This window comes from Bubalus kerabau, chromosome 8 (genome assembly GCF_029407905.1).
Source record: "Bubalus kerabau isolate K-KA32 ecotype Philippines breed swamp buffalo chromosome 8, PCC_UOA_SB_1v2, whole genome shotgun sequence".
Classification (NCBI taxonomy): domain Eukaryota; kingdom Metazoa; phylum Chordata; class Mammalia; order Artiodactyla; family Bovidae; genus Bubalus; species Bubalus kerabau.
Window position 1 is genome coordinate 33,955,168 of NC_073631.1, and position 15,618 is coordinate 33,970,785.

General features: G+C 42.4%; 1 protein-coding gene across 2 annotated transcripts in view; it reads right to left on the reverse strand.

Annotated features, from left to right (window-relative positions):
• The window catches only part of RAPGEF5 (Rap guanine nucleotide exchange factor 5), a 236,226-nt gene that overhangs the window by 168,399 nt on the left and 52,209 nt on the right, over window positions 1-15,618 (reverse strand). For both annotated transcript variants that reach the window (XM_055589976.1, XM_055589975.1), the window contains exons 4-5: window positions 14,826-14,947; window positions 12,833-13,001 (exon numbers count right to left, since the gene is read on the reverse strand). In XM_055589976.1, the coding sequence (XP_055445951.1) occupies window positions 12,833-13,001; window positions 14,826-14,947 (291 nt within the window). The remainder of the gene's footprint in view (window positions 1-12,832; window positions 13,002-14,825; window positions 14,948-15,618) is intronic.

Here is a 15,618-nt window from a genome sequence, read left to right on the forward strand (position 1 = left end):
TAAAAGAGACAGAGCGATGCTTTCCTGAGCGCCGTCCTCCAGCTCATGTCCTGCTTTTATCCCCTCAATCACCACAATCTATACCCAGAACTCTCAAGTCTTTCTCTAGCCCCTGAATCTTCCCTGAGCTCACCCTGTGCTTCCAGCTGCCCTCAACATGGCTCTAGGTGGCAATCTCAGAACACTGTTTTCACTCACACGGGATCTTACGAGGCCCTCAGATCAACATAACTTCTGGTGACCTTCTCCTGTCTCCTGCCCTCAGTGGTACTCCAGTCCCTCTCACCACTTGGCTTCACGTCACCCTGTGGTCATTCTGCATCTTTCCATCACCATATCCTCCTCTGCTCTGCTTTCCTGCTTTCTTCCCCACAAGCCTTTCTGGGAGGCTCTCATCTCCATAACATACTTTAACCAGCTTCTAACCAGTTTGTCTCTGCTTCTCCTCCAGTATCTGATCTTCTGTTGATGCCAGGGTTCTCCTTCTACAACCCCGATCTGGTCCTGCTCTTCTCCAGACCCACAGCTTCAGGGACTCTCCCACTGCCTACCTGAGAATTCAGAAGACTTCCTGTCTGCTGAGGAGCCCCAGGTCCACCCTGCTGGCACCTGGCGCAGAGGAGTGACATAGAAGGTAGGCAAACGGTGGGGAGCATAAGAGGGGCGGATGGAAGAGAGAAGGACGATGCTCCCCCACTCAGCTTCCCTCCTCACCACTAGCATCCCTGCCCAGCTCAATGCCAAAAGGCCCAGAAATACCAGACTCCTTTTCCCTTGTAAATATATTTTTGCGAAATAAGATAAAATCTGATTATTTTACGATGTAAATACCCATTTGTGCAACCCAGTGATGGTAAAGTTCTCACATATCGGATCAAAACAGATAATCAAACAGAATGGGCATGGGAGAATAAAGAAAGAACCACCTGTTACATGTAACACACCATTTTATACATGAAACTCAGGCATCCATGGATTTTAGTATCCATGGAGGTCCTAGGAACAGCCCCCCACAAATGCCGAGGGAAGGCTGCACTTGCATCTTAAGGGGGCTGTGCTACTCAGTAAGCAAGAGAGGAAGAGAGACACTCCGGAGAGACAGGGCAACAGAGAAACCCTGGTTGGACTCAGCAGTAATGGCAGTGGCAAGGTGATGAAAGAAAGAGAAAAGGAAGTGACCCTAGGAAGGAAGACCCATCCCTGAGGATCTGTGCCAGCAGGAAGCTCTGGCCCAACTGGAGTCCCTTTTATGATTTCCTAAGGCCACTTGTCAAGGTCTCTGCCTGGAAACAGTGTAAGCCTGACCCCATGATTCTCCAAGGGAAGTGCCGAATCCTAGTGTTCTGGGCAATACAATACAATGGGAAAGACTAGAGATCTCGTCAAGAAAGTTGGAGATATCAAGGGAACATTACATGCAAGGATGAGCACGATAAAGAACAGATACCGTAAGGACCTAACAGAAGCTGAAGAGATTAAGAAGACGTAGCAAGAGGACATGGAGGCAACCTAGATGGCCAGTGACAGATGAACAGATTAAGTAGTTTCAGTACATATATACAATGGAAATCAACCCTGAATATTCACTGAAGCACTGATGCTAAAGCTGAAGCTCCAATACTTTGGCTATCTGATATGAAAAGCTGACTCACCAAAAAAGACACTACTGCTGGGAAAGACTGAAGGCAAAAGAAGGCAGCAGCAGAGGATGAGACAGTTAGATGGCAGGCAACACGGACTCAATGGACATGAGTTTGAGCAAACTTCGGGAGATAGTGAAAAACAGGGAAGCCTGGTATGCTGCAGTCCATGGCATTGCAAAGACTCGAACATGACTTAGTGACTACGACTACAGGGCTCTGGGCAGATGTCTCTGTAAGTTCGGGAGGTCTGCAATATCTAAGGATGCTGTTGTAAGGACACAGGAATGGCAAAAGCCAGTGCACCTCTACCCTTGTCCCCCCAACCATCAAACAGGACACATTATGGTTCCACTCAATCTGCACTAAAAACAAAACAAACCCCTACCTCTCTACAGGCTTCTCCACCTTAATTATAGGCAACTCCACCCTTCTAGTTAGAAGTCACCTTTGATCCCACCTCCTCATGGTCTCTTCACTGAATCCATCCCCGAATCCTACCAGCTCCGTCTTCGAGGCAGCTCTCGCCTTGGAACACTTCTCACCACCTCTGCTCCAACCACCGCTGCCCCAGCCACAAGATCGCTCATCTAGAGGCAGAGTGGTCTTGCTAACATGGACGTTAGATCATGGTCCTCCTCCACTCAAAATCCTCTAATGACTCCCCATCATCCTCAGAATAAAGCCAAAGTCTCTACAGTGCTGCCATCTTTCGCTCTCTTTACTCTATTTCGGTCTCTCTGGCCCTGCCTTCAATGCTCTTGTCCTGGGCCTTGCCCTGACTGTCCCGAACCCTAGAACACTTCCACCCACGCTGCACATTGCCTCTTCCCTCACATCAACCTCTTGGAGAGGCCTTTCCTGACCCATCGCTCTATCGCTCATTTCCTACTTTATCTGTGTAAAGTTTTCCATGTTAACTGACATCAATCTGTTTACTTATGAAATTGTACTTCCCTCCTAGACATGGGAATAGATATTTCTGCCTGTTTTGTTCCTGGTTACAGCAGACTTCCAAGGAATATCAAGGGAAGATAAGAAAGCCTTCCTAAGTGGACAATGCAATAGAGGAAAATAAGACAATAGGAAAGACTAGAGATCTCTTCAAGAAAATTAGAGATACCAAGGGAACATTCCATGCAAAGATGGGCACAATAAAGGACAGACCTTTAGGTTTCTATTAGGTAATGGACCTAACAGGGGAAGAAGATATTAAGAAAAGGTGGCAAGAATACACAGAAGAACTATACAAAAAAGATCTTAATGACCCAGATAACCATGATGATGTGATCACTCACCCAGAGCCAGACATTTTGGAGTGCTAAGTCAAGTGGGCCTTAGGAACCATCACTACAAACAAAGCTAGTGGAGGTGATGGAATTCCAGCTGAGCTATTTCAAATCCTAAAAGATGATGCTGTGAAAGTGCTGCACTCAATATGTCAGAAAATATGGAAAACTCAGCAGAGGCCACAGAACTGGAAAAGGTCAGTTTTCATTCTAATCCCAAAGAAACACAATGCCAAAGAATGTTTAAACTACCACATTATTGTGTTCATTTCACATGGTAGCAAGGTGATGCTGAAAATCTTTCAAGCTAGGCTTCAACAGTATGTGAACCAAGAACTTCCAGATGTTCAAGCTGGATTTAGAAAAGGCAGAGGAACCAGAGATCAAATGGCCAACATCTGTTGGATCATAGAAAAAGCAAGAGAATCCCAGAAAAACATCTACTCTGTTTCATTGACTAAGCTAAAGCCTTTGACTGTGTGGATCATAACAAAGAGTGGAAAATTCTTAAAGAGATGGGAATACCAGACCACCTTACCTACCTCCTGAGAAACCTGTATGCAGGTCAAGAAGCAACAATTACAAACAAACATGCAACAGACTGGTTCTAAATTGGGAAAGGAGTATGTCAAGGCTGTGTATTGTCACCCTGCTTTTTAGCTGATATGCAGAGTACATCATGTGAAATGCCTAGCTGGATGAGGCACAAACTGGAATTAAGATTGCTGGGAGAAATATCAATAACCTCGGATATGCAGATGACACCACCCTTATGGCAGAAAGTGAAGAGGAACTAAACAGCCTCTTGATAAAAGTGAAAGAGGTGAGTGAAAAAGCTGGCTTAAAACTCAACATTCAAAAAAATGAAGATCATGGCATCCAGTCCCATCACTTCATGGCAAATAGATGGGTAAACAGATAATCTAGACTGGGACTTTATGAAGGTGGGGAACACATCTGTCTCCAAATCAGAGTTCTGTCAGGAAGAGGGTGTTCCTGGGGAATTGGGGCAGGCCTGTCCCCACCTCCCACCCCAAGCCAGGCTGCTGCTGCCCTACCCTGTTTGGAAGGAACTGACAAAAAGCCAGTTTTTAGCAGGAATCTCAGGCAACCCCAGCAAGAGGCTGGTGAAATTCCAGGGCATGGAACAAACCAGAACCAAGACAAACTATACAGGAATCTTTCAAACATGATCCCACAACAAAGAGAAGATGCACAGCACACACATATATGGGGAAAAAAAAAAAAAAAAAAAACAACCTACAAACTATTTACTTGGCTTAGAAAAATCCATCTTTGAAATACGCTGCCAACACAAGCAACAGTCACTTAGCCTGATCTATGATTCAGAGGTGTCTTGGAAGAAGTGATATCCGAGGTGAGGTTCTGATGGAAAAGGAGTGGCCCTGGAACTTGGCAGAAAGACCAGCACAGGGAAGCGGGAAATGGCAAGAGGCAAAGCCAAGGCCAAGACAGTCAGGGCAAGTCTAACTACTGCTAATGAGTTTGGGTGTTATGCTGAGGTGTTTGGCTGTAAAGCAAACAGGATGGAAGCAAAAGTAAGGAGAACACCAACAGAGGGTGAGGGACTGAGAAAGCAGGAACTGAGACCCGCAGCCCAGGCAGCAGAGTGAGTCTGGAGCAGAAGGGACTTGTCTCCACCACATCAGGAAGAAACGACAGGTCAGGTGACAACGCCAGAAGCCACCTTCTCCGAGACAAGCCAGAGTCCATTCCATCCTTGTTGAATGTCAGGCAAGGAAAAGCATTAGGGACCTTTTTTGTTTCCCAGAAATTGGGCCAAATTTAAAGTTTTTTTCCTAAGAAACCATTGCCACCAAGTCCTCAACACCACAACAGAATGTTCCTCAAGGGGCACAGAGTCGATCTCTACCACATCCGACACCCACGGACCCCAAGAGGATGTCTGACACTCAGGTACTATCCCACCTAGGCCTTCCCATAACACCGATAACCAGATAGGTCTATTCTGCCTAACAAAGCAAATTCCTACGACAAAAAGAAAAGGTGGGTGGGAGGTATATGAGAAGTGGATTTTATTTTTTTGAGATCACTGATATCATGAACAAAAATACCTGTTCAAACTTCTCAAGAGAAGGTGACTTTTCATAGTATCAGGCTACTAGTTATGCTTATAGAGGAAATTTACCAAACAGGAGAAAGTTGTGTATGTGACAGGCTTCATTAAGGGTCCAGGTTATCTAGTTACACATTCATCTAACACTGAATAAAATATTACTGGTATCTCTTTTTCACATTTCACATTGAAGATTTGAGAACTAATGGTTACTATTCAATTAAACAGCTACATTTCAAATGTTGGCCCAAGCAAGCCTAAAAGTTCAATTTTTGTTAAAATTCCTGTACTGTTTCTAAACTGATGTACTCAGATAGAGATAAGTAGTCTGTTTACACACCTGGGGTAAGTCTTATCTGTAAACAATGGAAATTTTGGAGGATTTAGTATTTCCTTAGGAAAGGGAGTGATGAGTAATAACAAAGACTGAGACCAGCTGATTTCATAGCATTTTTTATACAAACAATTTAGTGATAAATGGAAATTTTTCTTCACCTTTGACCCTAATACAAAACTTATGTCAAGTTTCATCATGAAAAATTTTTTGAGAGATACTCAAAAAAGTTTTGTTTACTCATCCAGTATTTCATCCTCTCCAAGGATCATAAAATGAGACTCTAATCAGGAAAAGTCAAGAATACAAAGTGAAGTTTTGGGATGCAGGAATGGCAGACTTGAAGTTGATCTTTCCAGTTAGAAGGTGTTAATCTAGCACCATCTCAGAAATTAAGGATGCCAATGAATTTCTCATGGTGCTTAAACATGTCAAATAAAAAAGGACAAGTTAGGCAGGATAAGGAGAATAAAGGGGGCAGAGGTGATGCAGGAGTTGGTGGCGGTATTATTATTGTATAATAAAGTTCTCAGAGAAGACAGGGATCTGAACTATGGAAGTCATCACTGTGGAGCTGATATTAAAAATATGACTAAGTGACGATGCATCTGGAGAGACAGCAGAAAAAAGAAGACTGAGCTCCAGACACTCCCTGTTTAGAGGTTAATGTTTCCAAACATGGGTTTTATATTATGCAGGTATAGTGAGGGCAACAGGTCAGATGAAGGCCGTAGAAGTGATTAGTCCATATGGGGAGAAGTAATAGCTGAACAATATTGAATCTTCCAATCCATGAACATGAATAGATCCTCTACTTATTTAATTTCTGACTTTTTACAATCAGGCTTATGAAGTGTGTGACGTACAGCTCTTGCACACTCTGAGACTTGGACCTAATCATTTCACAGGTCCTTTTTTTGTGCCAGTACAGAGAAATGTCATTCCATACATTGATCTCATAGCCTGTGATCTTGCTAAACCATTTATTAGGTCTAGTGGGTTTCTTGTGGATTCCTTAGAATCTTCTATGTATATAATTTATGTTTATAATTAGGTCATCTGCAAAGAAAGATGGCTTTACTTTTTTCCTTCTAATCTGTATCCCTTTTCCTTCTTTGTCTGGCCTGCACTGGCTCATGTTGGAAACAGTGGTGAGAGGCAATATATTAGCCTTGTTCCCAATCTTAGCAGAAAAGGATTCGGTCGTTTACTGTTAAGTACGACATAAGCTATATGTTTTATGTAAGGTTATACCAGATTGAAGAAATTCCCTTACATTCTTAGTTTTCTGAAAATTTTTATCATGAATGTTGAATTTTTACAAATGCTTTCATGCATCTGCAGAGTTTGTCACATATTTTCAGTTTTCTTTTTTGGACTGGATCTGGTGGATTACATTGATTGATTTTTAGATGTTGAATTACCCTCATATTCCTGGGATAAATATCATTCTATGATGCATTATCATTTTTATATATTGCCAGACCCCATTCAGTAATATGTTCCAGTTTTTATGTTTACACTCAGTTTCCTTTTCTTAACTTTGTCATAATAACACTGGTCTCATAAAAGGCCTTCCATTACTTACCTATATGTGGTCACATACCTTATAAGGCTTTGGCACAGTTATTAACACAAACCTGATGGTAAGTAAATGTTGTTAAGTAAGTCACTCAGTGGAGAGTATTTGTGACAAGGGGGTGTCTTTTCCTAGACTATTTCCTGTCCCTTTTCCTTACCTGAAAACTAAGAGAAGCAAATTCAGTTATCCAGAAAATCCCTTTCCAGATATAAATGTTTATGAAGCTAAATTTATAGAATTTCAGAAGTGTCAGCCAAGTGTGACAGGTATCATGCTCAATGAAATCTTCATGTCCTGATAAAATCAATCTGGTTTCTTTACGCAGTATTTTGAGACTGTGATTTAATTAACCCTCACATTCCCTATCACTTGACAGGGCTCTTTCTGCAGGACTAACGTCATAGAACAGCAGATTTTAACCTCAGTGTGCCTCAGCCTCTTGTTAAAAAAAAAATACTGATACCTATGTCTTATCTCTCTATCCCAACCTCGATTCAGTAGATCTCAGGTTATATCTGCTTAATTTTTTAAGGTATCATGGTTGCAAACCGTGGTTCACTTTCTGCCTTCAGTTCACATTGCTGCCACCGAGTACAGACGCCTGCCCTCTGAGCAAGTTACACGGTATTAATGGCTCCTCATCTGTAAAATCAGAACAGCTCCAAACTACTGTTGTCAGCATTAAATGAATCACGGGTACAACGCTCAGAACGTGGTAAGTACATTTACGTGTTAACTATTACTGCTATTTTATTATTATTACACCGCTAGGGTAGGTTAGGCCAAGCCACTTGTTTTCCATTTTTCAGTAGTTGTGTGCTATGCTCAGTTGCGTCTGATTCTTTGTGACCCCATGGACTGCACCCCACCAGGCTCCTCTGTCCGTGGCATTCTCCAGGCAAGAATACTGGAATGGGTTGCCATTCCCTTCTTCAGGGGATCTTTTTGACCCAGGGGTCGAATAGACATCTCCTGTGGCTCCTGCATTGGCAGGCAGATTCTTTACCACTGAACCACCTGGGAAGCCTATTTTACTAGAGTAGGGGGTCCCCTTTAACATAGAAATAGATCAAAGACACATAAACTCTGTTGAGCAAATATATGACCAAAATGTTACCGTGAATTCAAGTAAATTGTACTTATTTCAGCAGCATCTATACACAGTTAAGTCATTCTCTTTATTCAATACAAAGATAATGCTTGGCTTCCCTGTAGATTTTCAGACCCCTGTAACCAATCTGAGCCTGCTCCCCACCTGTGCTCTTAAGGCTCTGAGTTCCACTGGTTTTGACCTACTGCTCCAGACATACCAAGCTGCCTCGTATTGTCTCAACATGCCACCCATCTTCTTGACTTCCCACCCATCTGCTTTTCTATTTAGAGCATGGAGTCATGAATGTCAACAAAATCCTCTTAACCCACTGGGCTGAGCTTTCCCTACAGGTGGTTAGTGAGGAATCAAAGGTACCATCCAGTTAAGTGCTCTGCTCATTAACAGGAACAACAATGAACAGGCATGGTTTTTTAAACAGGATAGAGGGAAGATCAGGGAGACAGAGCAGAGGGCAGGAGAGTGAATGCAGGTCTGTGGGCCTCAGGAGGATCAGAATGCCAGCACACATCCAGGAGGGCACGTTGGCCAGGACCACGGGGCGCTGATCAAGCCGAGAGATGGACCCAATGATGCCAGGCCCTGGGTCCACCCTAACAGCTCACCCCAGTTACACTCCAGGGTCACTAGGCAAGATCAGCAGGCATGGGACAGGGCCACCGTGACAGGAGGGCCCAGGGTCAGGGGCCCACACCACCCACCATGTCCCCAAAGGCTATCTTGCTGAGGAGCAAGGAGAGGGCACAGAGGGACAACCATTTTAGCAAGCTACGCTCAGGAACTAATCAAAGACATTTAAAAAATTCCCTTACTAGAATAATTTTACTCAATGAGGCTAAAATTATGGGGCTTTTCTTTTCCTTCTTTCTAGTGATCCAGCAGGACAGGACTCATGTGGACAGCCTACAACGGATCGCTTAGAGAAAAACAAAGTTACATTTACATTTTTCTTTACCTGCCTGAGTGCAGCGTGAGTTAAATTTTAGCAATCCTCTATGACTCTTTTAACAGTAGCATAAACGTTAACTGCTCTGTAACTGGCACAATACAGTTTTATGTATCAAGGTTCACAGACTCAGTTATTCAGAGCACCACCACTCCCACCCCTGGGCAAGCTGGGAGGGCTGTAACACAGGTGGTTGAATTAAAACAGCCAAGTTCCCACACAGCCTAAATTCTCCGAGTCAGTTAAGAGAGAAACATGTCTTACTCGTCCTGAAGGAATTATTAGGCTGCCTTTCCCTACACTGCAACTTCAGTATTCCTAACCCCCTACCCGCCACTTTTCCTCCTCCCACATCAATGAAAAAGAGTTAGAAAAAAGTACATTCTGGATGACTTGATCTGGCTTTCAGTTTGAATGCTGCTGCTGCTGCTAAGTCGCTTCAGTCGTGTCCGACTCTGTGCGATCCCATAGACGGCAGCCCACCAGGCTCCCCCGTCCCTGGGATTCTCCAGGCAAGAACACTGGAGTGGGTTGCTATTTCCCTCTCCTATGCATGAAAGTGAAAAGTAAAAGTGAAGTCGCTCAGTCATGTCCGACTCATAGCAACCCCATGGACTGCAGCCCCCCAGGCTCCTCCGTCCATGAGATTTTCCAGGCAAGAGTACTGGAGTGGGGTGCCATTGCCTTCTCCGTCAGTTTGAATAAGTTACCACAATTGTTCCTTCTTCCCCTGGAGATTACCCATGACAACCAATGCACTCACTTCTTTCAAATGATCTACTCAGCCTAGATGTAAAAGTTATTTTCTATAGAAGATGAATTTTGTTTCTTCACATTAGCCTAAAAACCTGCAATAGTTCCATTTTCCTTCCTGATATGAACATTTTATTTTAAATGGAAAAAAAAAATCAGTTTTGTTTTTTTTTTTAAACGCATACTTAAAGAACAGAATTGTATTTACATAGGGACAGGAGGTAGTTTCCTCACATAGTGTTAAAGGGATTAGAGAGAAGACAGCAAATACAGGAAGCCCAGTGTGGAACTGCACAGGCAGAACTTCGCACGCAGCCTTCAGATATCAAAAAGGTTATTAAAAGAACCATAGGACTGGGTTTTCAGCTTCTGAACAGACAATGTAAGTTAATGAGTCAAGAGGACTTTAGAGGGCATTTCACTAGAATGGGTAAAAATGCATGGATAATATAGTGGAATGGATACCATAGGACTAATAATGACATAGAAGAATGGAAAAAAAAATTTTGATACAAACAGCAAGAGCAGTAAATTACGAAAAGTGAGGGCTTCCCTGTTGGCTCAGATGGTAACAATGAGTGAATGAATCTGCCTACAATGTGGGAGACTCAGCTTCGATCCCTGAATCGAGAAGACCCCTTGGAGAAGGGCATGGCAACCCACTCCAGTATTCCTGCCTGGAGAATTCCAAGAACGGAGCGGGCATGGTGGGCTACAGTCCATGGAGTCGCAGAGAGGTGGACACGACTGGGCGACTAACACACACACTCCACTCCACAAGGCTGCCACAGACTGCAGACATCATGGAAGCTCTACGGTCAAGGCAGGACTTGGGCTCCCTCTTGAGGGGTGGGAAGAACCTGACCAGACAAGGAAAGAGCAGAACTTCACAAGGGCACGAGGGAGTAAACAGCTGTGGGATTCAGGCTACAGTGAATGGAAATCACTGGATTGGAGCAGAAGTTATGATGGGATCATATGCACTGAACCTTAGGAAGGGCTGTGACAAGCTAACTGCAAGAGGATGATGTCCCCTGGACACCCTGCTTTTCTCTGACCATAGTTGATTCCAAGTCTGGATAACCTAATCTTTGATTAGGTTAAAAAAAATTGGCCCAAAACATTTTACCAGAGCTTATAAGTTTGCTTATAACTCTAGTACAGAGAAAAAAAAAAAAAAGATATATTCTCTCCAGAAGAGACTTGCAGTAGGTTCAGTAATTTTATCTTTTCATAGTTTGTACTTATAATATGGGATTAAACAGGTCTATAGCTCTCCACTGCCAATTTTCCCAGAGGAATTACCACTCCCAAATGTACGCGATCACATCAAGAGAAAAAGAATGTGCTGACAAGGCACGCTATGTGACTGTCAACTCCACAGGCATGGCACTGGGTACGGTGACTGGAGTGACAAAAGACTGCAAGTAATATGCAGTTAATATTAGGAACCAAATTTTTTCAAATAGGTTCATTTTTAGAACCTGCAGCAGACTTAGGGTTTCCCTGTAACAAGGTCCTCTCACTGGCATTCCAATCTGCTTCCTCAGTGGGGGAGAAAGGAGTGGAGCTAACCATGAGGGCTGCCTGCAAGTTTACTGCAGAACCCCTCATGCCCCCATCACTCTGGGCACACCCATCAGGACTGCACACACTTCCAAGTTCAGGACAGGAAATGGTGAAGAAGAGCTGCCAGAGAATGCCAGTCTATGGAGTCACAGAAAGTTACAGCCACCTCTAGCTTAATTCGACTCTTTCTTAGAAAGCTTTTTAAAATTTATTGAAATGCTCCTTGACTTTTCCTGGGAAACTTCTGGCCTATATTAAAAGCCTATTACATTAAGGAACATTTTCCGTACTTAGTCGAATGATGCATTCTGTTTGAATTTGCTTTAGGATGGCAAGGTCCTCTATGAACAGTGGCGGTGCCCGTGGCACTGAATCCATAACCACTTCAGAGTCGGTCTAACATTTTTATAGCTTCTGATTATCCTATCTCAGAGGGGAAGCCAGAATGACCCCCATAACTCCTAGGCACACACTCTAGCAGGTGTTAAAAGCACGGGTGTGAGAGCCAGACAGACATGGGACATGCCACACACCACATGTGTGACCTTAGATAGGTTACCTGATCTGTATGCCTCAGTTTCCTCACTTTAAAATAATAGAAACTGTTTTACACAATTCATCTGAAGATGGAATAACAAATATAAAGCATGTAGCACAGTTCCTGACACAAAGTGCATTCTTTACAATCAATCTATTAGTGTCTTACTCTGACACTTTTGTCTTTTCTAAAAGCCTGTATTAACTGTTCAATACTGTATTTTTTTAAACAAGAGTAATTCATCTTTGCTATGGTTGTAGGTGTTTCTCCCTGAACCTATTTTTCTTACCTATGAAGTAAGGATAATGCCACTTGCCCTCTAATCTCAATGTATTCTAGAAACAGAATATACAAAAGTTACTAACTAAAAATTTTAATTTGTGATTGATTATACTAAAATAAGCTTGTCACAAATGCTGTGCATAAACAAAGGCATGTCAGATTCATCACATCATGACTCAAGTCCTGTTCCCAAACCTCCTCTAACGAATTCATTTTAATTCATTTTAATCATACAGTGACTCAGCATCTTCATGTGATAATGACTCATGGGTTTTAATTTGCCAAATGTTGCTTCTAGATTATTTGCAGAAATGTCTGTTGAGCTTTTTCTTAGGAAAGTCATGACTTAGCTAGAGAATTAGATGCCGGTTATTATTTTATTCCAAGTTCAGCTAAATCAAGTTTATTCCCAATTTGGATCATCTACTCATATCGCAGTGATTAAATTAGAAGCAGTATGGTGCAGCTGTCGGGGCGTGGACTTTTGGGGTTTGAACACCAGTTCAGTCATTTATTAGCTGGACTGAATTTTCAGCATTTTACCTTTCTGAACCTACATCTGAGAAATGGGAATAAAACAATTACTTTTTAAAGGAGATGGTCTTAAAAAGCAGAGCACAGTCCCCAGACACAGGGATGGTTCTCAAAGTGAGAATAATTTTACCACGGAACAAAAGAGCACATACTTACAGTTCACAGATGCCAGCGCGACTGGGAATGAGAGGCACAAGCTGCAGTAAGAGTCTGACGCCATTCTGCCACTCCTCTTCTCTCTCAAACTCACAGTACAAGTAGCTACACTCCTCAGATGAAAACTGGTAGAAAACATAGGTGTCCTGAAAGTATAAATGCTGGTCCACTGTTGGAAACAAAAAAGGTGTGGATCAGTTTTGTAAAGTATATTATTTAGAGAGTCATAAACCAAATAACGGAGAAGGCATTGGAACCCCACTCCAGTACTCTTGCCTGGAAAATCCCATGGACAGAGGAGCCTGGGGGGCTGCAGTCCATGGAGTTGCGAAGAGTCGGACATGACTGAGCGACTTCTCTTTCACTTCTCACTTTCATGCATTGGAGAAGGAAATGGCAACCCACTCCAGTGTTCTTGCCTGGAGAATCCCAGGGACGGGGGAGCCTGGTGGGCTGCTGTCTATGGGGTCGCACAGAGTCGGACACGACTGAAGCGACTTAGCAGCAGCAGCAGCAGCAGCAAACCAAGTAATAAATTGAAAGACCTACTAATTACTAGGGAGAAGCTAGGGATGGGACCATAATTAAGTCCATTCATGCTCACAATCACATTGAATGAAAAAGGACTTACTGACCAACCTATTTTTATTATTTGAAACTTTGGCCAGCACATTCACGTGGATTTTACAACTCTTCTGCTTCAAGGGACAGGTGAAATCAATAGCAATTCCAAGGGAGGAGAAGACATTTCTTTTTTTTTTTTTAGTGTCCCAAAGTAGTACATTTAATTACTTTAATGGTACACAAATACAAAACTATGCCAAGTTTTAGATCAGTGGTTCTCAGCCAGGGGCAACTGTTCCCCGCCCTGAGGACATTAAACAACGTCTGGTGACATTCTAAGTTGCCACAACTAGGGGGTGCTAGGGATGCTACTGAACATCCTATCATTTACAAGACAGCCCCCCACAACTAAGAATTATCTGGCAGAAAATACCAATACTACCAAGGCTGGGAAACCCTACTTTAAAAGAAATCAAGAAGTGGAGACGTTTCCTAAAAATATTAACGTAAAATTTTTTGCAAACCAGAAACCTGACCCTCACAAGCAAGCTGATAATTATAATCCTTAAAGGCAGTTAACTGCTTTTCTAAATAAGAGCATCAGGTGCTAAGTGTGACCAACTAAGATGACACCCACATCCCCATCTGTACCACTTTCCCACAGTAGGACTTGGGTATGACTTTCTGAACTTCATTTTGTTCTCTGACCCTCAATATTTATAACCTAGAGAAGAAAAGAACTTCCCAGTGACCCAGCACCCGCGTGGTAGAGCTAAATAAAGAATCCAAGCTGCTCGACTTATAATTCTTCAGTTCCCTGGGACTCAACAAAGAAAAGAAATATTCACCATCTATTTTAGTGTCTGTGCTAAGTCGCTTCAGCAGCGTCTGACTCTTTATGACCCCATGGACTGTAGACCACCAGGCTCCTCTGTCCATGAGAGTCTGCAGGCAAGAATACTGGAGTGGGCTGCCATTTCCGTCTCCAATTTTAGTGTCTAGTTAACATCAATTTTCTGTTCTATTTAAACAGTTTATTTTCATAGATCATATTTCTAGCTGTTCATGATTCCTTATACAATTAAAATGGCAGACACCTTCTATTCATACAGTCAGTTTCTGATGATTATTCTAAGTACAGCAAGACAAATCACACATTTAGAGCAACTAAAGATGTCCACTGATCTTTTTTAAAAATTGTGAGCATCATTTTGAATACAGAAGAGATGGGGTAAGGGAAAGACCCTTACAGATTGTATTAATAAATCAGCAACTACCAAAAGGTGTGAGAAATAACAAAAGATGACCTGTCACTTTACCAGCAAAAACAATTTCCATCTAGAGTATATCATCTAGAAAATCAAACACATTTTGGTCGAGCAGCTTACCAGCTTCAGGATTCTGTGCCTTCAGAACACGTAACACTAACCTGATGACAGAATCCCCATGTCCAGTAGGAGCTGCCAGACCCCTATGGCCATAGATCTGCACTGGACGAAAGGACAGTGTTCCAGCAGCCAGTCCACAAGTTCTGACCCAACGCAGCTTCTCCTAGACAAAAGCAAGCATTCACAGTAAGACATGGTTGCCACCCATTTGCCAAAAAAAAAAAATTTAATTTAATACCATCCCTTTCATGTTCTTTTTAGACAAGCAACTCAAGAATAAATGACATATACTTCTTATTCATGTTTCAGATTTTAGCTCAAATATCACTTCCTTACAGAAGCTTAGAATCATATCCTCTTATACTTTTTCTTTGCCTCCCCTAACATTTACCAATTATACATATTTCCAAATGAATAATACCTGCTTTCTTCCCTTGAGAATAATTTTCAGGAGAACAGGGACTATGTGTATGTAACTCATGACTAAACCCCAACATTAGGACAGTCCAGGAACACAGCAAATTCTCTGAATACATACATTGGAATAAACAAAGGAATACATTTAGCAGTCCTTTACTGAAAGACAATGTTTCTGCCTCGATAAGTGGTGATCAACTTTGGTGCAACCATTTACACATTTTTATCTCGTCTCTTTGAGAACATGATAATTCCAAGATTAGACCAAGTTACACCACAGTGAGGGGTATAATGTTTTGTTTTCTACTCTTCAAACAGAGATTAAACCTAATATTTGTCTCAAAGAACAATAAATTTGACTGTTAATATAGTCTGTGAAGAAAGCTGAGCGCCGAAGAATTGATGCTTTTGAACTGT